This window comes from Saccopteryx leptura, chromosome 4 (assembly GCF_036850995.1).
Source record: "Saccopteryx leptura isolate mSacLep1 chromosome 4, mSacLep1_pri_phased_curated, whole genome shotgun sequence".
Taxonomy (NCBI): domain Eukaryota; kingdom Metazoa; phylum Chordata; class Mammalia; order Chiroptera; family Emballonuridae; genus Saccopteryx; species Saccopteryx leptura.
Genome location: NC_089506.1, coordinates 207,303,392 through 207,328,520, shown reverse-complemented (window position 1 = coordinate 207,328,520; position 25,129 = coordinate 207,303,392). Strand labels below are relative to the sequence as shown.

At 49.4% G+C, this 25,129-nt stretch overlaps 1 protein-coding gene across 1 annotated transcript; it reads left to right on the top strand.

The window, feature by feature from the left end:
* The first annotated feature begins 106 nt into the window (after positions 1-106).
* Positions 107-24,672, top strand: PMM2 (phosphomannomutase 2). The gene is made up of 8 exons (XM_066382638.1): positions 107-251; positions 5,366-5,477; positions 8,542-8,618; positions 9,637-9,728; positions 11,377-11,476; positions 11,583-11,658; positions 12,912-13,027; positions 23,469-24,672. The coding sequence occupies exons 1-8, from the start codon at positions 144-146 to the stop codon at positions 23,565-23,567; spliced, it is 780 nt and encodes a 259-aa protein (XP_066238735.1). The 5' UTR covers positions 107-143; the 3' UTR covers positions 23,568-24,672.
* Positions 24,673-25,129: the final 457 nt, after the last annotated feature.

Here is a 25,129-nt window from a genome sequence, read left to right as displayed (position 1 = left end):
GCGTAGACACATTGCATCCTGGGACTTGTGGTCCAGCGGGAATGGCTGACGCTATTCCCAGGCATTGTGGGAGTGGATTCTGCTCCTCCCGACGTGCCCTGCAGCACGGGGGTTGAACCCGGAAGTTCCGGACCGAGTTCTAGATGCCAACGGGTCACGTCTGGTGCAGCATGCCGTCTGGAGACGTGGCTATGGCGGGCCCAGCGCTCTGCCTCTTCGACGTGGACGGGACCTTGACGGCCCCGCGGCAGGTAGGCGGCGCCCAGCGGGCTGGAGGCAGCGTATGCAGAATCTCGCTGTCCCCAAATGGGGCTAATGACCGGCCAGGGCGGGCTCCGAGGGGCGGCTGAGGGCCGCCTAGATCCTGTGGCGGGGCTGACCTGTGTTCTGGACACCCGGGAGGGATGAGGCGGAAGACCTCAGGGTGCTTGGACATGGAATGGGCCCAAAAACCTCGAGAGAAAGAAACTTGTATTGAGTTGGGAAAGACAGTTCTGGACTCGCACGGCAAGCCCTGGTTCGAACCACTGCCCAGCCCCCTGACCCGCTCTGTGCCCTCCTCAGCTCTGTCACCGATGAGATGTGCCTGGCATCCTGATAATAATGAAAAAACGTGGGTTTCCGGGTCGAACAGACCTAGCAGAGTCTCAGCGTTTCCTCTTGACAACTGTGTGACTTTGAGCAAGTCACTTAGGCACCGAGCCTCAGCATCTGTGTTTATAAATGGGGACGTTCCCTGTTCCATTTGGTGTTTGTGAGGGTCGAATGAAATCAAACAAGTTCACGAAAGTGTCTTTGGCTTACAGTAGGCTCTGTTCAATAACATACAGTAAATATTAGACACCACCATCACCCCCCTCTTCCAGCCCCTGCAGTGGGTCTTGGGTGATCAAGGGGACCTAGGTGGTGCCAGGCTGCCTGTTAAGAGCCTCCTTGGACTTCTGGAAACTTCTCACTTCCAGATGGTGCTGCTGCAGGCACAGATAGGTTTCAGTTACGATACGCATTTGTGGTGAAGCTCACTCTGACCTCCTCTTTGTACAAAGTGGTCACCGAACACCAGCCAATCAAATTTGAGGCCCAGATGGCCTCGCTATCTCAGGTTCTCTCTACACACCTTAATTTTGGCTGGGAGGTAGCAGTGGTGAGCTTCAGAATTCCACATCAAACGTGTGTGACCTCAGACATGTCGTTTTACCTTTCTGAGCCACACACATTCGAGGCATCTAGTGAAGATTCAACTGCAAGTTCTCCACAGGCCCGTTTTGACTCTGAGATTCAGTAATCCACACACACCTGTGGGCTGTTAAAAGCCCATAGTGGTCTAGAGCGGAGGTCAGCAATTCATAGTTTGTCAAGAGTCAAATAACTAATGCTCCTCTTCGCCCACCATATGGTTTGTGGTAACTATTCAACTTTGTAATGCAAAGCAGCCCATAGCCCATATGTAGACACAGCATGGCTCTGTTCTGTTAAAACTTGGTTACAAAAACACAGCTGCTCAATTTGGTGCATTGGCCTTAATGGTCTAGGGTTGACATTCCAAGCCTTTTTACACGCTATGGTTGGACCCTCTCAGTATTTCTCCTTTTATCCCAAGTAGGATCGTTTTTTAAACATAAGGAAACAGACAAACAAGATGTCTTGATTTCACACAGATCTGGTACCAGTTCCTGGCAGTGCATTTGCTAAGTTTACCATTTTCTGCCATTGTTCTATGGTGGAAGCTCTTCCGGTTGCTGGATATGCCATTCAGGAAAGCTTCCAATTCCCAGAAAGACAGGCTTTGCAAGCATAGAGTATGAAATAGCAACGAAACCAGGCAACCCACAACGTACATAGTCCCTTAAAACTTTGGAAGCATGATATTCTCTGTGATGAACATAAATCATGTTAACACTCAAATCAGTAATTCAAAAGAGAATTGTTTCTATATGCTGGGAGCTCGAGGTAAAAAATAAACATGTTTTAGCAGCAGATCTTTGTTATCTAACCTTTCTCTTCCTCGCTAAATGCTCTCAAACAATGCTAAGCACAGTACAGTGTAGAAGTAGAAAGATGGGCTGTCGTTCTCTGACGCTGCTGAGACAGTAAAATCTAGTAAGAATGGAGTCCAGGACTTTGCAGCACTGCTTCAATAGGATTTTGTTGTACTTAGTACTTTCCTAAGAAATGCCGTTTCATCTAAAGACAGTTGAAACTTAGAATAAAAGCCTGCACAAAGAATGGGAGCTTAAACCTGGGGGAATTGTTTTCCAACTTTCTATCACGTGAAATTTAAAACATACCAAACCGCTGAAGAAATAGTACACAGAATAGCCGTATCCCCACCACATAAATTCGATTGACAATTTTATCTGCTTTTTTTTTTAAGTCTTTGCTGTACCATTTACTAAGCTGCAGTCATCATAGTATTTCAGCCTGCATCTCTTGAGGACAGGACATCTATCATAACCACAGAATTCATCATCACACCTAAGAAAACTTACCAAGTCCCTAGTATTATTTAATACTATAGTCTAAGGGTCAGTAAACATTTTTCTGTAGGCCAGGTGAATAGTTGAGGCTTCGCAGGCCATGTGGTCTTTGTCACAACCACTCAACTCTGTTGTTGCCATAGACACTACAGAAATGAGCCAGCGTGGCTGTGTTCCAGTCATGCTTTGCAGAAAAACAGGCAGCGGCTTATTCTGGCCCACAGATCCTATCTTGTTGACTCTTGCTCTGTTCCACTCAGTTTTCCTTAATTGTTCCAAAAGAGTCTTATATAATTGTTTTTTTCCTCCAGAAGGTGAATTATTTTTTCCACCTTAATTTCAAGCTTTTAGATCTTGCTCTGTTTTATTTTGTCTAGAGTGATTGATAAAGAATGCCTTGGCCTGACCGGTGGTGGCACAGTGGATAGAGCATTGACCTGGGACGCTAAGGTCCCAGGTTCGAAACTCCTGGGTCATTGGCAAGCATGGGCTTATTCAACTTGAACTCAGGCTCACCTGCTTGAGTGCAGGGTTACTGGCTTAAATATGGGATCATAAACCTGACCCCATAGCTAACTGGCTTGAGCCCAAGGTAGCCGGCTTGAGCAAGGGGTCACTGGCTCAGCTGGAGGCCCTTCCATCCCCCACTCCCCCGTCAGAGCACATATAATAAGCAACGAATAAACAAGTAAAGTGCCACAACTACAAGTTGATGCTTCTCATCTCTCTCCCTTCCTGTCTCTCTAAAAAAAATAAAGAATTCCTTGTAACTATCAACACAAGACTTATTTGGGAACAACACAACAATTTTGCTCTAAAGATCTGTCCTGCACTGGGATGCAGAGGATCGAGGTTCGAGACCCCGAGGTCGCCAGCTTGAGCGCGGGCTCATCTGGTTTGAGCAAAGCTCACCAGCTTGGACCCAAGGTTGCTGGCTTGAGCAAGGGGTCACTCGGTCTGCTGAAGGCCCGCAGTCAAGGCACATATGAGAAAGCAATCAGTGAACAACTAAGGTGTCACAACGAAAAACTAATGATTGATGCTTCTCATCTCTCTCCGTTCCTATCTATCGCTCTCTCTGACTCTCTCTGTCTCTGTAAAAAAAAAAGAAAAAAAAAAAAGATCTGTCTTGCAGTGGGATGTAATTTCCATGCTCTGTTGTATCACAAGCATCTGGGTCTTATTTCCTGTTAAAAAAACAAACACACACATTTGCTACCACTTGGAAGTTGAAAAGGCACCTTCTGCAACCCATTCACATTGCAGAACAGGTCTGATGACTGACCACAATACCATTTAGCTCATCAGCTTGCACAGGGATAAGATAAAAATTTCCCCTTAGGCTTCTGTTAGAAGATGAAGTTAGTGATGCTGCTGTTATTGTTAGTATTGCATTTTTCATATTTTGCAATTAAAGGAGTTTTCCCCATTTCCTCCCATTCTGACGTCAAGACTCGGTAAACCACTCGAGGGACTCAGGGACTACTTTTTATGGTCATTGACTCATCTAGGCCGCTAATGCAGTCCCAAATTTTGTCTACTGGGTCGAGATTCCACTGGAAGATGGAAAAGAAATTGCACTCTGTTTAAGCCCTTCTGTATAATTTTATTTTATTACTCATATCTATGTCCTACTATAAATTTTTTTTTTAAGAAAACAGAGGATTGGCCTGACCAGGTGGTGTGCAGTGAATAGCGCGTCGGACTGGAATGTAGAGGACCCAGGTTCAATACCCCGAGGTCGCCAGCTTGAGCACGAGCTCATCTGGTTTGAGCAAGGCTCACCAGCTTGAGCCCAAGGTTGCTGGCTCAAGTAAGGGGTCACTCAGTCTGCTGTAGCCCCACGGTCAAGGCACATATGAGAAAGCAATCAATGAAAAACTAAGGTGTCGCAACGAAGAATTGATGTTTCTCATCTCTCTCCCTTCCTGTCTCTCTGTCCCTATCTGTCCCTCTCTCTGACTCTCTCTGTCTCTCCCACAAGAAAAAGAAAAAAAAAAAGGAAAGAAAAGAGAGGATTGAGCCCCAGATGTTTATATTGAATATATGGAAGTGGACATAAGTGGTTGTTTTGGGGGTTTGTTTGTTTTTTGCTTTTGTTTTTAATTTCTGTTAACTTTACTTGTAAAGATATTTATTCCATGTAAGTGCACAATTAAGATTGCTAAAGTAATAAATTACAACTTTTAAAAATTCATTGTCAGTTGTGTTAATACAAAGATTATTTTTTCATCTTTAGTTTATAATTTCTTTTGAATTAGTATATAGTTTGGAATTTAATGAGCATCAAATTATACCACTGAATCCACTGTTTATAGATAGGAGCTTTTGTTTTAGGAGAGACTAAGAAACCTAGTCACCTTTTAGGCTTTTTTTGTTTGTAATCAAAATAAACCAATTCTGCATTTCATCTTTAATCTCTTTGTACTATTTCGTTTTTAAGTTAAGTTAAATCCATAAATAAAGCACAAGTCGCATTTGAAAGGAAGCACTGGATCTGGGTAGAGTGGCAGGGAATGATCACGTGAAAAAGACATGGATCAAGTCCACCTGTGTTTAAAAAACTAGGACCTACTTATATATATTCATATGTATGTGCATATAGCCAAGTGTATAAATGCCTAGAGAAGAAGCTGGAATGGTACACAACAGCTGTTAATATAGCATGAGTTTTAAATGAGGTAAAAATAAGTAAACTTTAACAGAAGTGATGTCCTCAAAAGTATAGTTAAAATATTTGGACTTTATGGACCTAGAAATGGAATGGGCATGTAGAAAAATAAGGGTTCTATTCTTGCGGTTTTAGTCTCCTGATTACTTTATAACTCATAGCTATTGTATTTTATTTTCTTTCTTTTTTTTTTTTTTTTTTTTTTTTTGAAATGTAGAAAATTACCAAAGAAATGGATGACTTTCTACAAAAATTGAGACAGAAGGTCAAAATCGGAGTTGTAGGCGGCTCGGACTTTGAGAAAGTGCAGGAGCAACTGGGAAATGATGGTAAATGATGCATTGCTGATTACAGTTTGGTAAAAGATTAACTTCTTATGAGGATATTGAGACCTGTAGCCATGCAGTATCCTAAGCAGCCCTAACCCTCGTCCCCTGCTTTCTTCTATAGGGAAATATTTTCTCTTTCTTTACTTCCCTCTGTTTTTAATCCTGTAAGTAAGTTTCTGGAGTTGCTGACAGAGCACTTGGTGCTCAGACACATGGGTAGATTGACCTAGAAGGGTGGTGTCTGTGTCATTGCCTGGAATCCTTCCTGTCCCCATGCACTGCTCTCTGAACCCCAGCTCAGGCCCTGTCTCTGGAGTGCCCTCACCCAGGCATTGAGGGGCCCTCCCTGTCTAGATGCCTCCTCTCTGTTGCCCCAACACAGTGTTTCCCAGTTTCCTTGGTCATGAGTTGCCCAAGCTCCTCCCCCAGCTACTGAGCCGTAATCTCCAGCGCAGGACCCCAGGAAGCTGGAGATCCTTGTGGACCTTTCCCAGGAGATTCTGAATCGGCAGGTCTGCAGGGTCTGGGAACTACCCCTGGTGTTAGCAGCTACCCCCAAGAGCTTCTAATGCACAGCCTGCCCGAGTAGCACTCTCTGATTCTGTTTGTTTTGAGGAGAGGACTGTGGATTACTCATCTCATAGCCCCAGGGCCTCCAGGGTGCCTGGCCTAAAAGAAAGAGTGGGTGGAAAAATAGATGAATTGATCATTGTTTTTGTCACTGTTGACATCTTTATAACCAAGCAAAGAGTTCTGTCCACCCCGCACTGCAGATAGCCAATTACTCTGACACAGTGCAGTGAAAGAGATTGATGTTTATTGTATAGCACTACACAATGGGGACCAGGCAGCTTGTGCTGGAAAACTCTGAACTCACTGATGGTTACAGACAAGAGGTTTTATAGAGCAAAAATCATGAGTAATCGAGAGTAGAGTCCAGAGTCATGGGCTGTGTTGATTGGCCAGTTTTTTTGTTTGTTTGGTTGGGTTTTTTTTTACAGAGACTGAGAGAGTCAGAGAGAGGGATAGACAGACAGGAACAGAGAGATGAGAAGCATCAATCATCGGTTTTTCATTGCAACACCCTAGTTGTTCATTGATTGCTTTCTCATATGTACCTTGACTGTGGGGCTACAGCAGACCGAGTAACCCCTTGCTCGAGCCAGCGACCTTGGGCTCAAGCTGGTGAGCTTTTGCTCAAACCAGATGAGCCCGCGCTCAAGTTGGCAACCTTGGGGTCTCGAACCTGGGTCCTCCACATCCCAGTCCAGCGCTCTGTGCACTGCACCACCGCCTGGTCAGGTGATTGGCCAGTTCTTATGCAAGCTTTAGCAATCTGATTTATTAAGCTCCAGGTGGCATTCTGTCTGGTTCTCTGTGACTATGGCCAGGTGGTCTTGAACCAGAAGTAGGATTGTGTAAACATCTTGGGGTTGTAAGCCAGTGACATTATCTTAAGAGCAGAAAGAAAAGAACAGGCCTATACATGTCATGCTTAGCAGGTTACATTCTTCTGTTATCTTAAGTAAGGAAACCTGCTTTACAGGCAGGGCCATGGGCCCCAGGACATGGATACATTGCAGTGTAGCTAAGACTTGTAAGAAGGGCTGATTTAATAACTTTAACTGAAAGCTGAATTCTAATGGATCTAGTCCGTTATGCTTTGGGCAGGTCATTCTCTGTTGTGGGGCTGTCCTGTGCACTGCAGCTGTTTAGAAGCTTCCAGGCCTTTATGCACTTGGTGCTAGTAGCCCCCTTACCCTCGGTGTAACAATCGAAAATGTCACCAGAAATTCCCAAAACCATCCCCAAATGAGAACCGCTCTTCTAGATATAGTATCTTACAGTCCACATTCATGTCGGCCCACTGAATGGACCAGTAGAGAGTCATCTCTGTGTTCCTTTTAAAACTCGGTTCCCCTTACACTCAATTTTCCTTCTAGGTGCTCTGTGTAGAAACACTATGAACAACATAATGAGGCACATTAAGCCCGGGAAGTCAAGTTACCTGGTCCTGATTGCCCTCCCTGCCACGGCCTTCTTACACTTAACCCTGGGCCGAGAGGTTTTGTGCAGTGTAGGATGGGGTTCGTGCTTTTGAGAGTGAGTCAAACAGCAGAATCAAACAGTCACAAGCCAGAAGAAAGTTAAAGACCCACCTGTATCATAATCACATGGGGAACTCATTAAAATAGAGAGGTGGGGGCCCCACCCAACACAGCCTGGGAAGCTGCATTCTAGCAGCACCGCAAGTTTGCGAGTTCGTTTGGATTTGTGTGGAAGGTCTCCAGATCTGGCTGCATGTAAGAACTACCAGCAGAGCTTTTTAAGAACCTGTTTTTAGCTGGCCCCTGCAGATTCTGATTGGGGAAGCAGAGCCCAGAAATCTGCACGTGTTCATCCCACTGGGGATGCTGATTCCCAGGAGGCGTGGGGGCGGCCGTCACTGGCTCCCGTCTTCCCAACAGACAGGCAGGCTGAGGTAGCGGCGTGAGGTGGGCCATCTCCAAGTCGCAGGTCACCAGCCTATCATCGTCTTTTAAATACGTAATTAATAGCCTTTAAAAAAAATGAAGGAGCTTTTTCTGACTCTCCCAAGTCTGTGAAGAATAGGTATTCTCTCAGAGTCCGTACTAGAGTTTAATTTAACTAGAGTCTTGTTGATGGTAGGTGTTCATTGAGAAATAGAAACACGCCTGACCAGGCAGTGGCGCAGTGGGTGGAGTGTTGGACTGGGATGCGGAGGACCCAGGTTCAAGACCCCGAGGTCACCAGCTTGAGTGCAGGCTCATCTGGCTTGAGCAAAGCTCACCAGCTTGAAGCCAAAGTTGCTGGCTTGAGCAAGGGGTCACTCTGTCTACTGTAGCCTCCCCATTAAGGCACAAAGGAGAAAGCAATAGATGAACAACTGAGGTGCCGCAACAAAGAATTGATGCTTCTCATCTCTCTCCCTTCCTGTTTGTTTGTCCCTATCTGTCCCTCTCTCTGTCTCTGTCACACACAAAAGAAAACAACACAAGTTTTGATTCATTGCATTCTGAGTTTTCTTCTGTTTTGGTTGCAGTGGTTGAAAAATACGATTATGTGTTTCCAGAAAATGGCTTGGTAGCATACAAAGATGGGAAACTCTTGTGTAAACAGGTGGGTTCAAGAGTATCCATCCACACTATTGTCTACTACAGGGGTCCCCAAACTTTTTACACAGGGGGCCAGTTCACTGTCCCTCAGACTGTTGGAGGGCTGGACTATAAAAAAAACTATGAACAAATCCCTATGCACACTGCACATATCTTATTTTAAAGTAAAAAAACAAAACGGGAACAAATACAATATTTAAAATAAAGAACAAGTAAATTTAAATCAACAAACTGACCAATATTTCAATGGGAACTATGCTCCTCTCACTGACCACCAATGAAAGAGGTCCCCTTCCGGAAGTACAGTGGGGCCAGGTAAATGGTCTCAGGAGGCCGCATGTGGCCCGCGGGCCGTAGTTTGGGGACCCCTGGTCTACTACTAGTAAAATGTCTTCTAAAAAAAATCTTTGACACCGCCTGCCGCTGCGGAAGTCTATTTGGGAACAGAGGAGCATGGATAGGAATGAATCTTCCCCTTGTGTTTTACATTTTGAATGTTGAACCTTGGAACTATTACATACTCCAAATTGTTAACTAAATTTTTATAATTGTTTTTTAAGGATACTTAATCTAATATTTCTGTTATGATCGCAGAGACCAGGGCAAACTGCTTCATGACAGGCGTATTAAGAAGTACTGGATAGCTCTTATTAGTGTTAAGATCATTCTGTTCAGACATATGAGAAAGCCAAAGCCGACACATGTATTTTCTTTCAGTATCAGTGGATATTTTGATTGAATAAAAGCAGCAGCAGTAAGCTCTCTAGGCCTTCCATTAAGCATGTGAAAGATAATGAATACAAAAATCTTGACTAATGAAGCAGAAAATGCTTTGACTAAGGCCTTTCCGGTTTGCCTAATGTTTTCAGCCAGAGAACAAAGGGAAGGGAGGAGAAAGGCTGGAGGGGGATGTCACCCTCACTGCCACATCAGCCTAGTGACCCTCAGCTTACAGTAGCAGAAGACCATTTTTTAAATGCCTCCCACTGAGTCGAGTAACTCCGATGTTTCCTTTGTCCTAGAATATTCAAGGTCAGTTGGGCGAGGCCCTAATCCAAGACTTAATCAACTACTGTCTGAGCTACATTGCGAAAATTAAACTCCCGAAGAAGAGGTGGGTTTGCTTTTAGCAAAGAGACTCCAGTGGAGTATGGAGTGATGTCATCTGGTGGGTTGTTGCTCATTTTAAGTGCAAAGCCCAGTGCTTAGTAAGGAATCACCGGAAGCCTCTGTAAAGCCAGAGGTAGAAGGATGATTGTATCAGTGATGGCGTGTCCACTTGATGGAAATTGAATAGGCTATGTTTTCAAAGGCTACCAGTTAAGGGAAATGCCTGTGAATCAGCACTGGGAAAAAAGCAACATAAACCCCAGACCTGGAAATCTCAAACTGGAAGCCCACGGACCAAATCCCATACAAAGCCATGTTTGGTTGACCCACAGTGTTAAATCTTGTCTGAATTCATTGCTATCGTTTAAAGTCTGACTTAACATTTTGAACTATCTGAATTTCTGGCTTGTTGCATCTGAAGACCTGACAACGGGGTGCCCATTCCCACAGAGCAGCACTCCCCTCCCCCCCACCCCATCTTTCACAGGCCACTTCTCAGTTTTCTGACTTCTGTAGGCATTTGATTTGGGGACCTACCTCTTGGATTCTATTATCTCAGTTCCCATTTTGAAAACAAAAATTAATGTACGTACATGCCCACAGTTAAAAGATTAGCAGGAGCCCTGACCAGTGGCTCAACTGGTTATGAGCATCAGCCCCAGACGCTGAGAATAGCTTGGTTGGCCTGAGCGTCAGCCCCAGATGGGGGTTGCTGGGTAGATCCCGGTCGGGGCACATGCGGAAGTCTGTCTTCCTTCCTCTCACTTAAAAAAAGGAAAAGAAAAGAAATGGCAGATAGGGTCTGGGGGAAAGGCTTCAGAGCCTGATCGTGTCAGCGTTCAGATTGGAGGCCTCTTCAGAGCAGTCTGTCACCAAGCACTCCATTGCATTTGTCAGAGTAAATAGCTTACACGTCTGTTGCATTTTTAAGAAACTCTTTTTTTTTTAAGACTCGAACTGGAAACATGGTGGGCAAAAATGTTTTTTAAAAAACAATCTTCATTTGAGGTAGCTAAAAAAGTGTGGTCAGATCAACCGTTCGGTCTGCCACTCGGTAACTTGCATTTCCTTGGTCACTGGAGAGGCTCAGGGTGATTCTCAGAACCTTTTCCTGTGTCCCTTTGCTTGGTAAGATCAAGGTCTTCAAGAGGTCCTAGCAAAGTTGTGTGGGACATACATTTTCAAACTCCTCAGAAAACTTGGAGAGCTGGTCATCGTTTTCATAGCTTTGTACTAACTAAAATTTCCTGCCCAATGCCAGCCCTGTCCAACAGGGAGCCACACACATGCAACTTTAAGTTTTCTGTAGCCACGTTAAAAAAAAAGGAACAGGTGAAATTAACGTTTCATTTAACCCAATATAGTCAAAATATAACTATTTTAACATAATCAATATAAAACATTATTAATGATAATTATTGAATACATTCCTTTTTTCTGCTAAGTCTTTGAAACCTAGTTTCAGTTTGGATTAGCTGCAATTCAAGGCTCAGTAGCCTCGTGTGGCTCGTGGCTGCCACAGCTCTGAAATGTGGATCACACCAGCCTCTGCCTTTTGGAATCACACACCTTTGTAAGCCCATTTATCCATCTATAATGTTGCCCAAAGAAATAATGTATTTCTGGGATCTCTGTCCCCTGTTCCTCCCTAGGGGTACTTTCATCGAATTCCGAAACGGGATGTTAAATGTGTCCCCTATTGGAAGAGGCTGCAGCCAAGAAGAACGCATTGAGTTCTATGAACTTGATAAAGTGAGTTTTTCTGAAATATCCTGGGTTTGTGAGGATAACAAGTGCCACTTTGTGGCAGTAAAGTGTGCAACACAATAGACAATCGGTATCTTTTTGTTTTTCTCAGAAAGAAAATATAAGACAAAAATTTGTAGCAGACCTACGGAAAGAGTTTGCCGGAAAAGGCCTCACGTTTTCCATAGGTATTGTACATTCAGATGGGTTTCCGCTTAGCCGGGAGCATGTGACAGGCTGGTGCGCGCTTGGCAGTGGACTGTGCCCAGCTCTCCAGTGGGCCAGAGGGCTCCAGAAGTCCTTCTGGAGGGAGACCTCTCCTGTGGGCTGGACCGTGGCAGAGAACTGCCCTGCTAGGAGTAGCTTCCAGGCTGCTGGGCTGGGTCTGAATTCTTACCCAGCAGGAGTCTCCCTCCCCTGTCTCCTCCTGGTAAAAATAAGCATCCTGCTTAACGGAGGGTATGAACTCATCCTCACACCTTGGGCAGAAGACGGCACGTTAGTGGACGCTATCGGGGAGGGGCGGGAGGGGAGGGAGGGGAGCCTCTTGGGTAAAAGAGACTGAACACGTTCTGGAATCACACACACACTGTTTGGAAAAGGCAGGGAAATTTTTTAGAAGTCAGCTCAGTTCTACAAATCAAGGAACTGAGGCCCAGAAAGGAAAAGGGACTGTCTAAGCTCGCCAGACTTCCAGCAACTGACAGACCAGCACACGAGCGTTTCTGGGGGCTGTCGCAGATTTCTGCCCACGGCACTCAGGTCTCGGGCTTGTCTTTTGGTGGAACGCGCCTGTCAAATGCTCGAAGCAGGCTGATTCCTCCTGTCAGTGCCGCTGAGTCGTTACTGAAAGCCCCCTCACTACTAGCGCTGATAAAGGTGCGGGTTGTGGACAGACTGGAATTGCAGACGGATCGTGTATAATGGATGATGGGTGGGCCTTTCGTGTTCCTGAACTGGAAGATGAACATCTTTTCTGACACAGCTCTGAAAGGGTTCTTGTTGCGCGTGAATGCTGCCTGTAAACCACCTCCCACGTGATTTTTGTTTCTCCTGTGAGATGAGCTGGAGGCATCGCGTCCAGGCCTTCTCCACCGCGAGCGGGCTGACGCTGGAGGTGGGCCCCGCTGAGCGAGGTCTGATCAGTTGTCCCCGGCATGCTTCGAGTGAGCCCGCTCGCCTGAGGGGCACTTACATGTGCTGACACGCATTACCCCTCTGCTCTGACACTCCAGGTCCTGTTTCAATTTTAGGGCAATAATGGTGGAAAAACACATAAGGTGGAATGAATGTCTAGAACCTGTCTGTCCCTAAAGTGGTATAAGTGGCAAACTAGAGTATTAAGAACCATGGCAAGAGTAAATTGCACATTTTTCCCAGTGACAGGTCGTTAGCCTCCTTTTCACTGTTAGCTTTTGTGTGTCCCCTCCCCACTTGGCAGGAGGCCAGATCAGCTTTGATGTCTTTCCTGAGGGATGGGACAAGAGGTATTGCCTGAGACATGTGGAAAGTGACGGCTATAAGACCATTTATTTCTTTGGCGACAAAACCATGCCGGTGAGTATGGACGTGTTTGCGGTGTCATTGTTGGTTGTGGGCCGGAAGGAAGAAGATGGACAAGTGGGCTTTTCCCCCTCACCCCCACCTGACCCACCAAACTGAGTGATGCGCCCATCCTACGAGACGGGTGTGACCGAGGCCCCTCCCTGCCGGGCGCAGCACCTGACACCTTAAGAACCGAGCCTCCTGTCTGGCTCTGAATTAAACATCGCCCTGTCCTGCAGCGGCTCCCAGGACACCTGACCCAGGGCTGTTGTCAGGCCCTCTGGCATTGCAGAGCCCTCGCCCTTCTTTTCTTTCTCCGCAGTCTTTTGTTTCCCGGGAGCACTCATTTAGGTGGGGCGCTGGGCGTCCTGAGTGAGGAGGACAAGGAGTCTCCCCGGCCTGGAATTCAGGAGTGGGCACGGGGGACACTGATAGGTAGGGGCAGTCCTGGGCAGCACCCAGGGTACAGGAGCTGTCCGAGGGTGCCAGGGCAGAGCAGAGCAGAGCAGGGTGAAAGGCCGGCCCAGGAGGAGTTCCCCAGAGTTCCCAGCAGTCTCAGGAGTTCCCCAGAGCGAGGCTCTCCTGAGGACCGGTGGTCCCCAAGGAGGTAGCCACCGTGAGGCCCAAGACAGGGCTCAGCACCAGTGTGCACTGCTGGCCTCGGGCTCAGTCTCCCTTTGTATTCCCCCCCCTCCCCAGCCCTGCTTTTCTCTCACATGCCACGCAGGGGTGGTGCTTACCTTGCCATCAGGCGTCCTGGGCCACACTGTGCCAGCAGGTGCATCATAAATGCTGCATGGAGGTTTAAATCCTTCGCTTTCAGGCCCACTCCAGAATACTTGCTTTTTTCTGCTAAGATCTATCCCTGGTGACCCTGCCTTTCAGCATGAAAGGGACTTCAGGATATATAGTTGCGTGTCTGCCTCTCAGAATTATAAAACGGGGTTCAGAAAGGGTAAGGAACTTGCCCAAGGTCACACAGCTTTGAAAGAACGAGTGGCACCAGAACAAACCACCTGCTCTTTACATGACGCTTTCCAGGCAGCAAGCCCTCTCTCCGGTGGCGCTTTCCAGGGTGTATCAGTCAGCCTTGTCCTTACGACGGGGAGAAATGGTTTCTAATCACACCCTTTTGTCGTGGTGCCCTGGCTGCGGCAGTGCTTTGAGTGCAGGCTGTGAGGAAGAGCCTCTGTCCAACTTGATGTCTTTAGAAAAAGTAAGCTAATGAAACAACACTCAAGATCTAAGGAACGGACAGAAGCTTCAGTCCTTCCAAATCAGTGCCATTCATTCAGGCAGAGAAAAAGCGATCAGGCCGACTAGAACAGTTCTCTGTAAGGGCGGTGTTCTTGCTGTGTGTGAACAGCCATCGGGAGCCTCAGGTGGGACTTGGCACAATGGGACGTACATAGTTCTTGAGTGACTTGGAAAATGACTTTATTTGGGAATTAGTTTTCTGTTTAACCACTGCATTACCAGACATCAGTTGTTTTTCTAAATCTTACCTGCTTTTAAAAAATGTGGATACTAATCAGTAGAGGATCCCGTACCCCCATTCTTAAGTATTATGCATTCATTGTAGAAAATTGGGGAAAGTATGAAGAAGAAAATGTAGGTCCCTACAGTTAACGCCGATGTGATGGGCTTTTCTCTCTGCACGGACAGGATCCCAAATGTTGGCCCCTGCGTGCTCGTTGTTTCACTTTTTGCTGCTGTTGTACCATATTTTATTTCTGTCCATGTTAGTGAGTCTTCTTTGAAAGCGAGGTTTTATTGGCTGTGTGACATCCTGTCATGTGCTTATTCCCTAGTGGAGGCATTTGTGGGTTGTGAGGTTTGCTGTTGTAACTGACAGTGGTCAGTGTTCTTGCATCATTCTTTGCCCTCATCCCTGATCTTTTTGCCGGTGATTTCCTGGAAATAGGAGTAAACAGTCCAGCCATCTAAACCTTTTAATGACAGACACAGCAATTGTAGAAACTATAGGCACAGAGCTGGTGAAATGCTAACTGAACTTTCATATTTGGGGATAGACATTTTAAAAGCTATTTTCTCTCCGTATGTCAAGCAAGGCAGATGTTTTTGCTGGCTTCCAGGGAAATGGCACCTGAGCTAAGGAAGAGCTGTCATTAAGAAGCCATTTCCCTACCAAGCACCTCGGGGCAGCGGCTGCCTGACCGCCTCCTCTCTCCCGACACGACTCGCGGGCTCTGTCTGCCGGGGTCTGGTGTTACACACAGGGTGCCGCCTGCATTAGCACCTCCAGAGAGCAGAGTAAGGAAGTAAGGCCTTGGCCCCTGCTTCTCTAAATGCCTGGCAGCCTTGGAACTCCTCTGTTGCTCCCATCGGGCACAAGAATCAGAGTGTGAAACCCACCTCTGAGTTCCGCATAGAGGCGGGACTTGCTTTGCTGCGGGGAAGGAGGTGGCCAGGGCATGGAACACATGCCCAGACTGCTCTGTGTGGCTTTCCAGGGGCTGCCGCAGCCAGATCGCTCCCAGCCTTGCTGAATTCTCAGGCAAGACAACTGCTTCTCCAATGCTTTTAGTAAAAGACATCTTTCCTTGCCTGACCTGTGGTGGCGCAGTGGATAAAGCATCGACCTGGATATGCTGAGGTCGCCAGTTCAAAACCCTGGGCTTGCCTGGTCAAGGCACATATGGGAGTTGATGCTTCCAGCTCCTCCTCCCCTTCTCTCTTTCTGTCTCTCCTCTCTCTCTTTCCCTCTGTCTCTCCCTCTCCTCTCTAAAATGAATAAATTTAAAAAAAATTTTAAAAAAAACCTTTAAAAAAAAATTAAATAAATAAATAAATAAATAAATAAAAAGACATCTTTCCTTTAAAGCAGCTGCAGCATGAAAACTTCTTAACACTTTGTGAACCGTTGACTCTGACTCAGCAGTTCCACTTGGGTTGGACCGGATCAGAGGTTCTCAGCCCGGCTGAGGAGGCCCTGCTGGCTCCCTGCGGGAGGACGGGAAGTGCTTACGCGGTCCCTGCTGGCCTGCCCGCCTCCTAGACACTGGAACCCACGGCCTCGTTGGTCCTGAGACCAGGTGTGGCTGAGTGGACAAGCCCCAGGGAAAGACCCCCCTCACACACAGCTCCTGTGCAGGGAGACTCGGGTCTCAAGCCCCTGCGCTGTGGCTAGCCTTCCAGAGTCCCTTTACGACCCTGTGTCCACAGAAACAGCATCTCCTGGGTATGCATGAGGGGGTTGTGCTCGGGCCATCGGCAGTCACAGAGGGTCACCCCAGGGACATGAGCCTGACAGCCAGCTCTCTCCACCACCCCTCAGGCTTGTTCGTCACCCGATTCTGAGCCCCTGGTCCTCAGCCCTGAACTACCTCAGACTCACCTGATAGCTTTCCAAACACGGTGACTCTGGGGCCAGGCCTTTTTTTCTTTCTATAAAGTGTAAGTGTTTATTTTATTTTATTGTGGCAGAGACAGAGTCAGAGAGGGACAGCTAGGGACAGACAGACAGGAAAGGAGAGAGATGAGACACATCAATTCTTCATTGCGTTTCCTTAGTTTTCATTGATTGATTTCTTATATGTGCCTTGACCAGGGGGGCTACAGAAGACCAAGTGACCCCTTGCTTGAGCCAGCAACCTTGGGCTCAAGCTGGTGACCTCGGGGTCTCGAACCCGGGTCCTCTGCGTCCCAGTCCGACACTATCCACTGTGCCACAACCTGGTCAGGCTAAATGTTTATTTTTTTAAAAGAAAATTCAGTACAGGTATCTAAGAGCATGCATTTTTTTTTTTAATTTTTTTTTTTTATTCAATTTAGAGAGGAGAGGGAGTGACAGAGAGAGAGAGAGAGAGAGAGAGAAGGGGGAGGAGCTGGAAGCATCAACTCCCATATGTGCCTTGACCAGGCAAGCCCAGGATTTCAAACTGGCAACCTCAGCATTTCCAGGTCGATGCTTTATCCACTGCGCCACCACAGGTCAGGCAGGGCATGCATTTTTAATTTACTTATTTTTACCCTTCTAGAAGTATTTCCCTGCTGACCACTTGGTTACAGCATACAGCTAGCTCTCCAGCACGAGCTGCCACCCTCCCTGCTGTAGCGCAGACGCTGTGGGCTGCCGCTGGGCTTTCCCGCCTTTCAGGGGCCTTTCTGACCATCGTTACCTAGGGCCGGGCCTTACTCCCTATAAAAAGCAACTTCATGTCTCTTGTACAAAACACTAATTGGCAGACTTAGGTCCAAAGTGGAAAGGGAAAAAAATTTTTACTCTAGTTCTATAAATTACTAGGAGTAAAATAAACTTTTCTCCTTGCCTAGTTATAAGGAAATTGATTCTTTTCTATCAGGGGCAGGACAACGCTGTAGTTGTTTGTGAGCTGGGCCGTCTCAGTACGTACATCGGGGCTCGGAACCCGCAGGCTGTACTCGTCTATTAACATAAACCAGATGCTGAAAAATAAAATCAAGAACATCTCAAACTAATTTTAAGTCTTTTAAAGAATAAATGACAGCCTGACCAGGTGGTGGTGCAGTGGGTAAAGCGTTGGACTGGGATGCGGAAGACCCAGGTTCAAGACCCCGAGGTTGCTAGCTTGCGCACGGGCTCATCTGGTTTGAGCAAAAGCTCACCAGCTTGAGCCCAAGGTCGCTGGCTCAAGCAAGGGGTTACTTGGTCTGCTGAAGGCCCGCGGTCAAGGCACATATGAGAGGGCAGACAATGAACAACTAAGGTGTTGCAACGCGCAACAAAAAACTAATGATTGATGCTTCTCATCTCTCTGTTCCTGTCTGTCTGTCCCTGTCTATCCCTCTCTCTGACTCTCTGTCTCTGTAAAAGGAAAAAATAATAATAAAATAAAATAGCTATTGGCAATACTTTAAAAAAAAAAAAGAATAAATGTCAAAAACATTTTAGCTTTTTTTTTTTTTTTTAGCGAGAGAAACAGAGAGAGGGAAGTATCAACTCGTAGTTGTATCACTTTAATTGTTCATTGATTGCTTTCATATGTCCCTTGACCAGGGGCTCCAGAAAAGCCAGTGACCCCTTGCTCAAGCCAGCGACCTTGGGCTCAAGCCAGCAACTATGGAGTCATGTCTGTGATCCCACACACTGGTGAGCCCTCATTCAAGCCGGCAACCTTGGGGTGTCAAACCTGGGTCTTCAGTGTCCCAGGTCAATGCTCTATCCACCGTGCCACCACTGGTCAGGCCATTTTAGCTTCTTAATCAAGGGGTGCTATAATATAATTTCAAGCCACCTTCATACAATTTATTTAACCCTGAAGCGATTTTGCAATAAGCAAAATATAAAAGGGAAACAAAGACTAACTTCCTACAGAGCCCAGCAGACAAGCTCTCTGCAGCAGGGCAATTAGCCTTCACATACTGGAGTCTTACTTAAATGTCCATCAAACATTTAGATTACTGAAAATCACAAATGTCACCAAAAAAAGGAATTTGGGCAGAATCAAAAAGCTCCCCAAAGGACTGCCTTCTCGGAAGGAATTTCAGACTGTCAGCACAGGTTAAATCCCACTGATGACTCCGTTAGAGATGAAATAAAGAGTGTGCATTTTTAAATACACGTTAAAGTTGTTTGTGGCTAATATCCTCTGCAGCTAAGTGTCACTCACCAGAAAGCAGCCGCATACTGCCGGCAAGCAGCATGCCTGCCCACACGTGCCCTAGTGGACCACCTGCAGTGGCCCGGGGACACCAGGCACCTTGCTCACTGTCATCTCTCAGGACATCCTGGGCCTCTGCACCGAGTGTCTTTATTCTTTCCCCACCTTGACAGGTACTTAGTACGCTCCTGCTGTGACTGTCCCCTATACCAGGGAGAACCCCTCTCCGCGCTCTGAGGGCAGAGCCCTCAGCTTTGTACTCATCATACCTAGAAATTTGATAGGTGCTAGTTAAACTGACCTACCTGAGGTCTGTGTCCATGGGCAGCGAGTCTGTTCTCCAGGCTACAGGGGCTGTGTGCCATGCGGGTCAGCAGTGACCCCCTGAAAGTCCAGCTGCGTCAGTCCTGCTTCTGCTATCACAGTCTCTTTGTCTCCAACGTCAGGACAATCAGGGTTCACTTCTGCGACTGGGTGCGGGGGGGGTGGGGACTGCAGACCCCTGGCCCCTTCCCTGGTGTCTCAGCACTGCAGACACCACTTCTGCGACTGGGTGCAGGGGTGGGGACTGCAGACCCCTGGCCCCTTCCCTGGTGTCTCAGCACTGCAGACACCACTTCTGTGACTGGGTGCAGGGGGGCGTGGGGACTGCAGACCCCTGGCCCCTTCCCTGGTGTCTCAGCACTGCAGACACCACTTCTGTGACTGGGTGCAGGGGTGGGGTGGGGACTGCGGACTCCTGGCCCCTTCCCTGGTGTCTCAGCACTGCAGACACCACTTCTGTGACTGGGTGCAGGGGGGGGTGGGGACTGCAGACCCCTGGCCCCTTCCCTGGTGTCTCAGCACTGCAGACACCACTTCTGTGACTGGGTGCAGGGGTGGGGTGGGGACTGCAGACCCCTGGCCCCTTCCCTGGTGTCTCAGCACTGCAGACACCACTTCTGTGACTGGGTGCAGGGGTGGGGACTGCAGACCCTGGCCCCTTCCCTGGTGTCTCAGCACTGCAGACACCACTTCTGTGACTGGGTGCAGGGGTGGGGTGGGGACTGCAGACTCCTGGCCCCTTCCCTGGTGTCTCAGCACTGCAGACACCACTTCTGCGACTGGGTGCAGGGGTGGGGACTGCAGACCCCTGGCCCCTTCCCTGGTGTCTCAGCACTGCAGACACCACTTCTGTGACTGGGTGCAGGGGGGGGTGGGGACTGCAGACTCCTGGCCCCTTCCCTGGTGTCTCAGCACTGCAGACACCACTTCTGTGACTGGGTGCAGGGGTGGGGACTGCAGACCCCTGGCCCCTTCCCTGGTGTCTCAGCACTGCAGACACCACTTCTGTGACTGGGTGCAGGGGGGGGTGGGGACTGCAGACTCCTGGCCCCTTCCCTGGTGTCTCAGCACTGCAGACACCACTTCTGTGACTGGGTGCAGGGGTGGGGTGGGGACTGCAGACTCCTGGCCCCTTCCCTGGTGTCTCAGCACTGCAGACACCACTTCTGTGACTGGGTGCAGGGGGGGGGGGGGACTGCAGACTCCTGGCCCCTTCCCTGGTGTCTCAGCACTGCAGACACCACTTCTGTGACTGGGTGCAGGGGTGGGGTGGGGACTGCAGACTCCTGGCCCCTTCCCTGGTGTCTCAGCACTGCAGACACCACTTCTGCGACTGGGTGCAGGGGTGGGGTGGGGTGGGGACTCCTGGCCCCTTCCCTGGTGTCTCAGCACTGCAGACACCACTTCTGTGACTGGGTGCAGGGGTGGGGTGGGGACTGCGGACTCCTGGCCCCTTCCCTGGTGTCTCAGCACTGCAGACACCACTTCTGTGACTGGGTGCAGGGGGGGGTGGGGACTGCAGACCCCTGGCCCCTTCCCTGGTGTCTCAGCACTGCAGACACCACTTCTGTGACTGGGTGCAGGGGTGGGGTGGGGACTGCAGACCCCTGGCCCCTTCCCTGGTGTCTCAGCACTGCAGACACCACTTCTGTGACTGGGTGCAGGGGTGGGGACTGCAGACCCTGGCCCCTTCCCTGGTGTCTCAGCACTGCAGACACCACTTCTGTGACTGGGTGCAGGGGGGGGTGGGGACTGCAGACCCCTGGCCCCTTCCCTGGTGTCTCAGCACTGCAGACACCACTTCTGTGACTGGGTGCAGGGGTGGGGTGGGGACTGCAGACCCCTGGCCCCTTCCCTGGTGTCTCAGCACTGCAGACACCACTTCTGTGACTGGGTGCAGGGGTGGGGTGGGGACTGCAGACCCCTGGCCTCTTCCCTGGTGTCTCAGCACTGCAGACACTGTTTCATCCCCAGGCCTAGGCTGGGTGGGCATTTTTTTTAAGTATTCATGGGCGGTTTGCTCGGAGCTGTGACCTCTCCTCTGGGCCCATCACACACGCTCTAACGGGAATTCATCCATCCAAGTTTTGTTTGGGATCTTGAAAGCTGAGCTTCCCCGGCTGGAGTCAAGTAACCTTTGGTGCACATGCAAACCCAGTGTCTGAAGTTGCTGGTTGTCTGAGGCCGTTGTTCAGGGCGCTCTCCCTGGCTCAGTGCTCTGGCTCTGCCTCTCCTGACCTTCCTCTGACTCTCATTCGCATGCTCTGTGCAGAGCTGGTGTGGCGGGAGGGAACGGGTGGGAGAGGTTGGGGGGGAGCGTTGTGGTGCAGATGCTTTGCTGCCCTCTGAAAGCAAGTCCAGCCCAGGTAGGGGAGCTTTTGATTCTCTGGAGCCGTTGTCCTTCTGTGTGGATGAGTTGCATAGTAGCTCCCGGCCCCACCCTTGTATGATCATGGGAGACGCAACCAAATTAGGCACCCGTCAGGTACACATCTGTCCCCAAATGTGACGTCCTCTCCAGGGAGGGGCAGGTGCCGCAGCTGTAAACCCTCCTTGCTTCACAGGTCACTGGCTGCAGGGGCCTCCGGACTCTGCTCTGCTTCTGCCTTTGCGTCCTTATCCCCCATCCGTTCTGCAGAAAGATTCGGCTGTAGGTGGAGCTCATTGTGTCCTGGGTTGCTGCTTTGTGGTGGCTTGACAGGAGGTCCCAGGTCCTTACCATGATGTTCCAGGCTCCATGGGGCCTAGCCCCCACCTGTCCTTCCAGCCCAGCCCAGTAGGTTCTGAGAGCTGAGCTGCCTTCCCCACAGATAGCTGGCCACACGGCTGTCCCCTCACGTCCTTCAGGTCTCTGCTCAAAGGCTCCTCGTCACTCTGGGTTCCCTTCTCTGTTCTGTGCAGCTCTGCCCCGTGGCCCACCGAGCTGGGCCTCTGGCTGCTGGGACTGCCAGGCAGGGAGCTCATGCCCCCCAGGCTTGTCAGGCTAGTGGGTGACTATGGGCTCCTCCCTCCCAAGTCCACGAGTGATGGAACAAACGTGTCCCAGACGGATGGGTGCTCTTGTGGGTGTGCCGGAGTTTGTTTTCCCTTGAACACAGTGCCCAGTGGTGGTATTTACCTGCCATGCCATTTCTAAGAGAAATCTGGCCTTTTCTTTGAATCATAATTATTAGATTTGGTTCCACATTTACCATGCTTGCTTAGGTAGCAGATGGCCATGAAACCCACGGTCCTCTGAATGACCAGAGGACAGCAGGCTCCCGAGTCGGCACTGGGAAAGGGCATTTGCAGCTCCAAGCCTTGGCCTCCTCCACCCAGCATCCCGTGGGCCCTGGCAGTGGGCCCTCCGGAAATCTTGAACTTCGCTTCCACCCGGGAAAGCCATCTGCTTGGGGATGGGTCAGTTTTAAAATACAGGAGTAATAATTTCAGGTGTCAGTCACCCCTTTAAAAGCATGTCAGATTTTCCTGCAGAATCTTTATGAGAAAAACCCATTTTCTCAGCACGTTTTTTCATTATATGATAAACTGAATTTTTTATTTTCAAGATTTTGAGTTAGACTGCTTATCCAGTTTTATGAGAAAAATACAGGAAATTCCATGAGAAGAAAAGCAAACCCCCCCCCACACACACACACACACACACACACAGCGCTTGGCAGGAAGCCTGATTCATTCACCTGAGACCAGCAGGACTGGGGACCCACAGTCACAGGACTGCCCCCCGCCCTGCAGCAGGCCAGGTCCCCCAGATATGTGCCCTTGCACGGAGTTCTTGCCCTCAGCACCTGGTGGCACACCCGATAAATTACATGTGAAAACACCCAGGAAGCTGAACTCGGCTGCTGCAGACTGAGATCGCTTTCCCGGGGCCTTACTCAGACCCTGTGGGCGCAGCCGATGCCACAGGGCCACTCCCTGTTTTATAGCTAGGGAGTTGTCCCAAGTATCCCCTAGTCAACAGTGGAATCAGGATCTAAACCCAGGCCGTCTGGCTTGTGGGGCTGTTTCCTTCTAAGTGAATGGAAGTTAAAATCCACTTCCTCTGTCCACTGGGCACATGGCAGGTGCCCCCGAGTCCCATGTGGTGAGTGGCCTCTCAGCTCTGAGGTGGACGCAGCCATCATCACAGAAAATTTCAGCAGAGCTGCTCTTGACTCTCTGGCCTGCCCTACTCCCTGTGACTTGTTAGAAAAGTGGGCACAGTTACAACAAATTGGCGGCACGGAGAGTTCTGTCACCTGCTGTGCTTATTTTAATAGAAAAATAAGCCCTAGACAGATCTTCACAAGAACATCGTGAGTTCTTTCATCGACATAATTACATGTTCCCAGTTGAATTGCAGTTCAGGAGAAGGTGGTAAACCCATTCTTGGTGATGACTAGCTCTTGGTTTCCAGAGGAACACTGTAACTAAAGAACCCCCCCCCCTCCTTCAGCCCCATAAAATGGCAGGTTCCTCATTTCCCTGGTGGCCCGGGCTCCAGGATTGACAGCAACCGCTGCACCTGCTTCGTGTCTCTGCAGGGTGGAAATGACCACGAGATCTTCACAGACCCAAGGACCGTGGGCTACACTGTGATGGCGCCCGAGGACACACGCAGGATCTGTGAAGAGCTTTTCTAAGGTCCCTTCCCGTGGGAGCAGAGGGTGGCCCAGCTGACAGGCCTGAAAGGGTCATTCGGTGGCTAACCCAGATCCCTCCCTCGCACGGCCACTGACTTACAACCATCCAACCCAGGACAGAAATTAAAAACACTTCCTGAAATGAAGCACCCGCTGGGTGTCAGTGCAGTGGGAACTTTGAAACCAAGGATGTGTGGTCATCAGGCAGTGCGAGCCAAGTGACCATGTGCAGTTTTCCCCCTCACTTCCTGTTTGACAGCCACAGACCTCAGCATGGCCTGCAGGTGGCTGGTTGGCCAAGTGACAGCCGACTCCGAGGAGTCTGCACCCCAGCTGGCCTAGTGCACAGGGTAGCTCAGTACCCACCGCACAGGGAGGAGGAGCCAGTTCGCCCGAGAGGGGAGGAAGCAGGTACAAACAGGCCCCGTGGAGAATTGGCACACGCCCTTCCCTGGCACTGGCCCTGAGCCCAGGCTCAGAGAGACTGACTTAGGGTGTCACGCTTTACCAAAAGCACCTCCTCCCTGGACCTGGCTGGGCTTCCCAACGGCTTTATCTGCCTCGAGTTTCTCAGGGGTCAGGTGAGAGCCACGACCAAGGACAGAACTGAAGCTGCACCGTTTGCGGATCTTTTAATGAAGACGCATCTGGCCAGGCCCTCACCCAGACCCTGACCTCAAGGCCAGGACCCTCACTCCTTCCTTCCTTCCAGGCTCTGCAAGTTCCTCGAAACTGGAAGGCATCTCCAGACCAGGGTCTGGAATAGCGTGGAAGTCAGCTTTCTAAGACAACGGTTAACATGTCACTTTTTAGCACCTGGAAATGTTGGGACTGACAGCCCTCCATGGATTGGTGCTGGGGGCCCTGCCGACCTGACTCCATGTGCTTTGCACACTCACCTCCCTGCCCCACCAGCTGCTGTCATCACAGAGGAACCTGGCTTTCCCCCAGACCTGTCCCCAGGCTGTCTTGGCACAGTGACATTTCTTAGCGGTTCCCAGGACACACCATCAGGCAGCATCTTCCCTTGTTGAAGTATTTTGCAAATGATACTGTAATGACCTTTCAGAATGAAAAGTAGCAAATTAAAGTGATTTATTTCCTATTTCTGGTTCTGACTAGTTTTTCATGTCAACCTGTCCTATCACACGGGATACGATCCCAACCACATAGGTCACTTCATTTCCGAAAAACCCTCTGAACGGTACATGTGAGCGGTCACTAACTCAGCGCCCCAAGAGTTAGTACATGTGAACAGCACCCTCAGCCCTGGTCTACACAAGGAGCAGCTAAGTCATTCCCTCAGCCTTGTGGAGTCCGCGGGATAGAGACGCCATCGCCAAAACCGGAAACATGGCGGCCACGTGTTGAGCAAGAGGAAGCTGAGGCTGCACCCTGTGCGGCGTGGGCCGGTAAGGCAGGTCCCGTCCCTGCAGTGCGGGCACTGACCCGCTGTTAGCCTGGTCTCACGGTCACTCAGGAAAGGCCTATGTGGAGGGCTGGTGGGTGCAGGCACACCAGGTGGCTGCTGGGGCTCAAGACCACCAGAAGGCCCTTCTGAA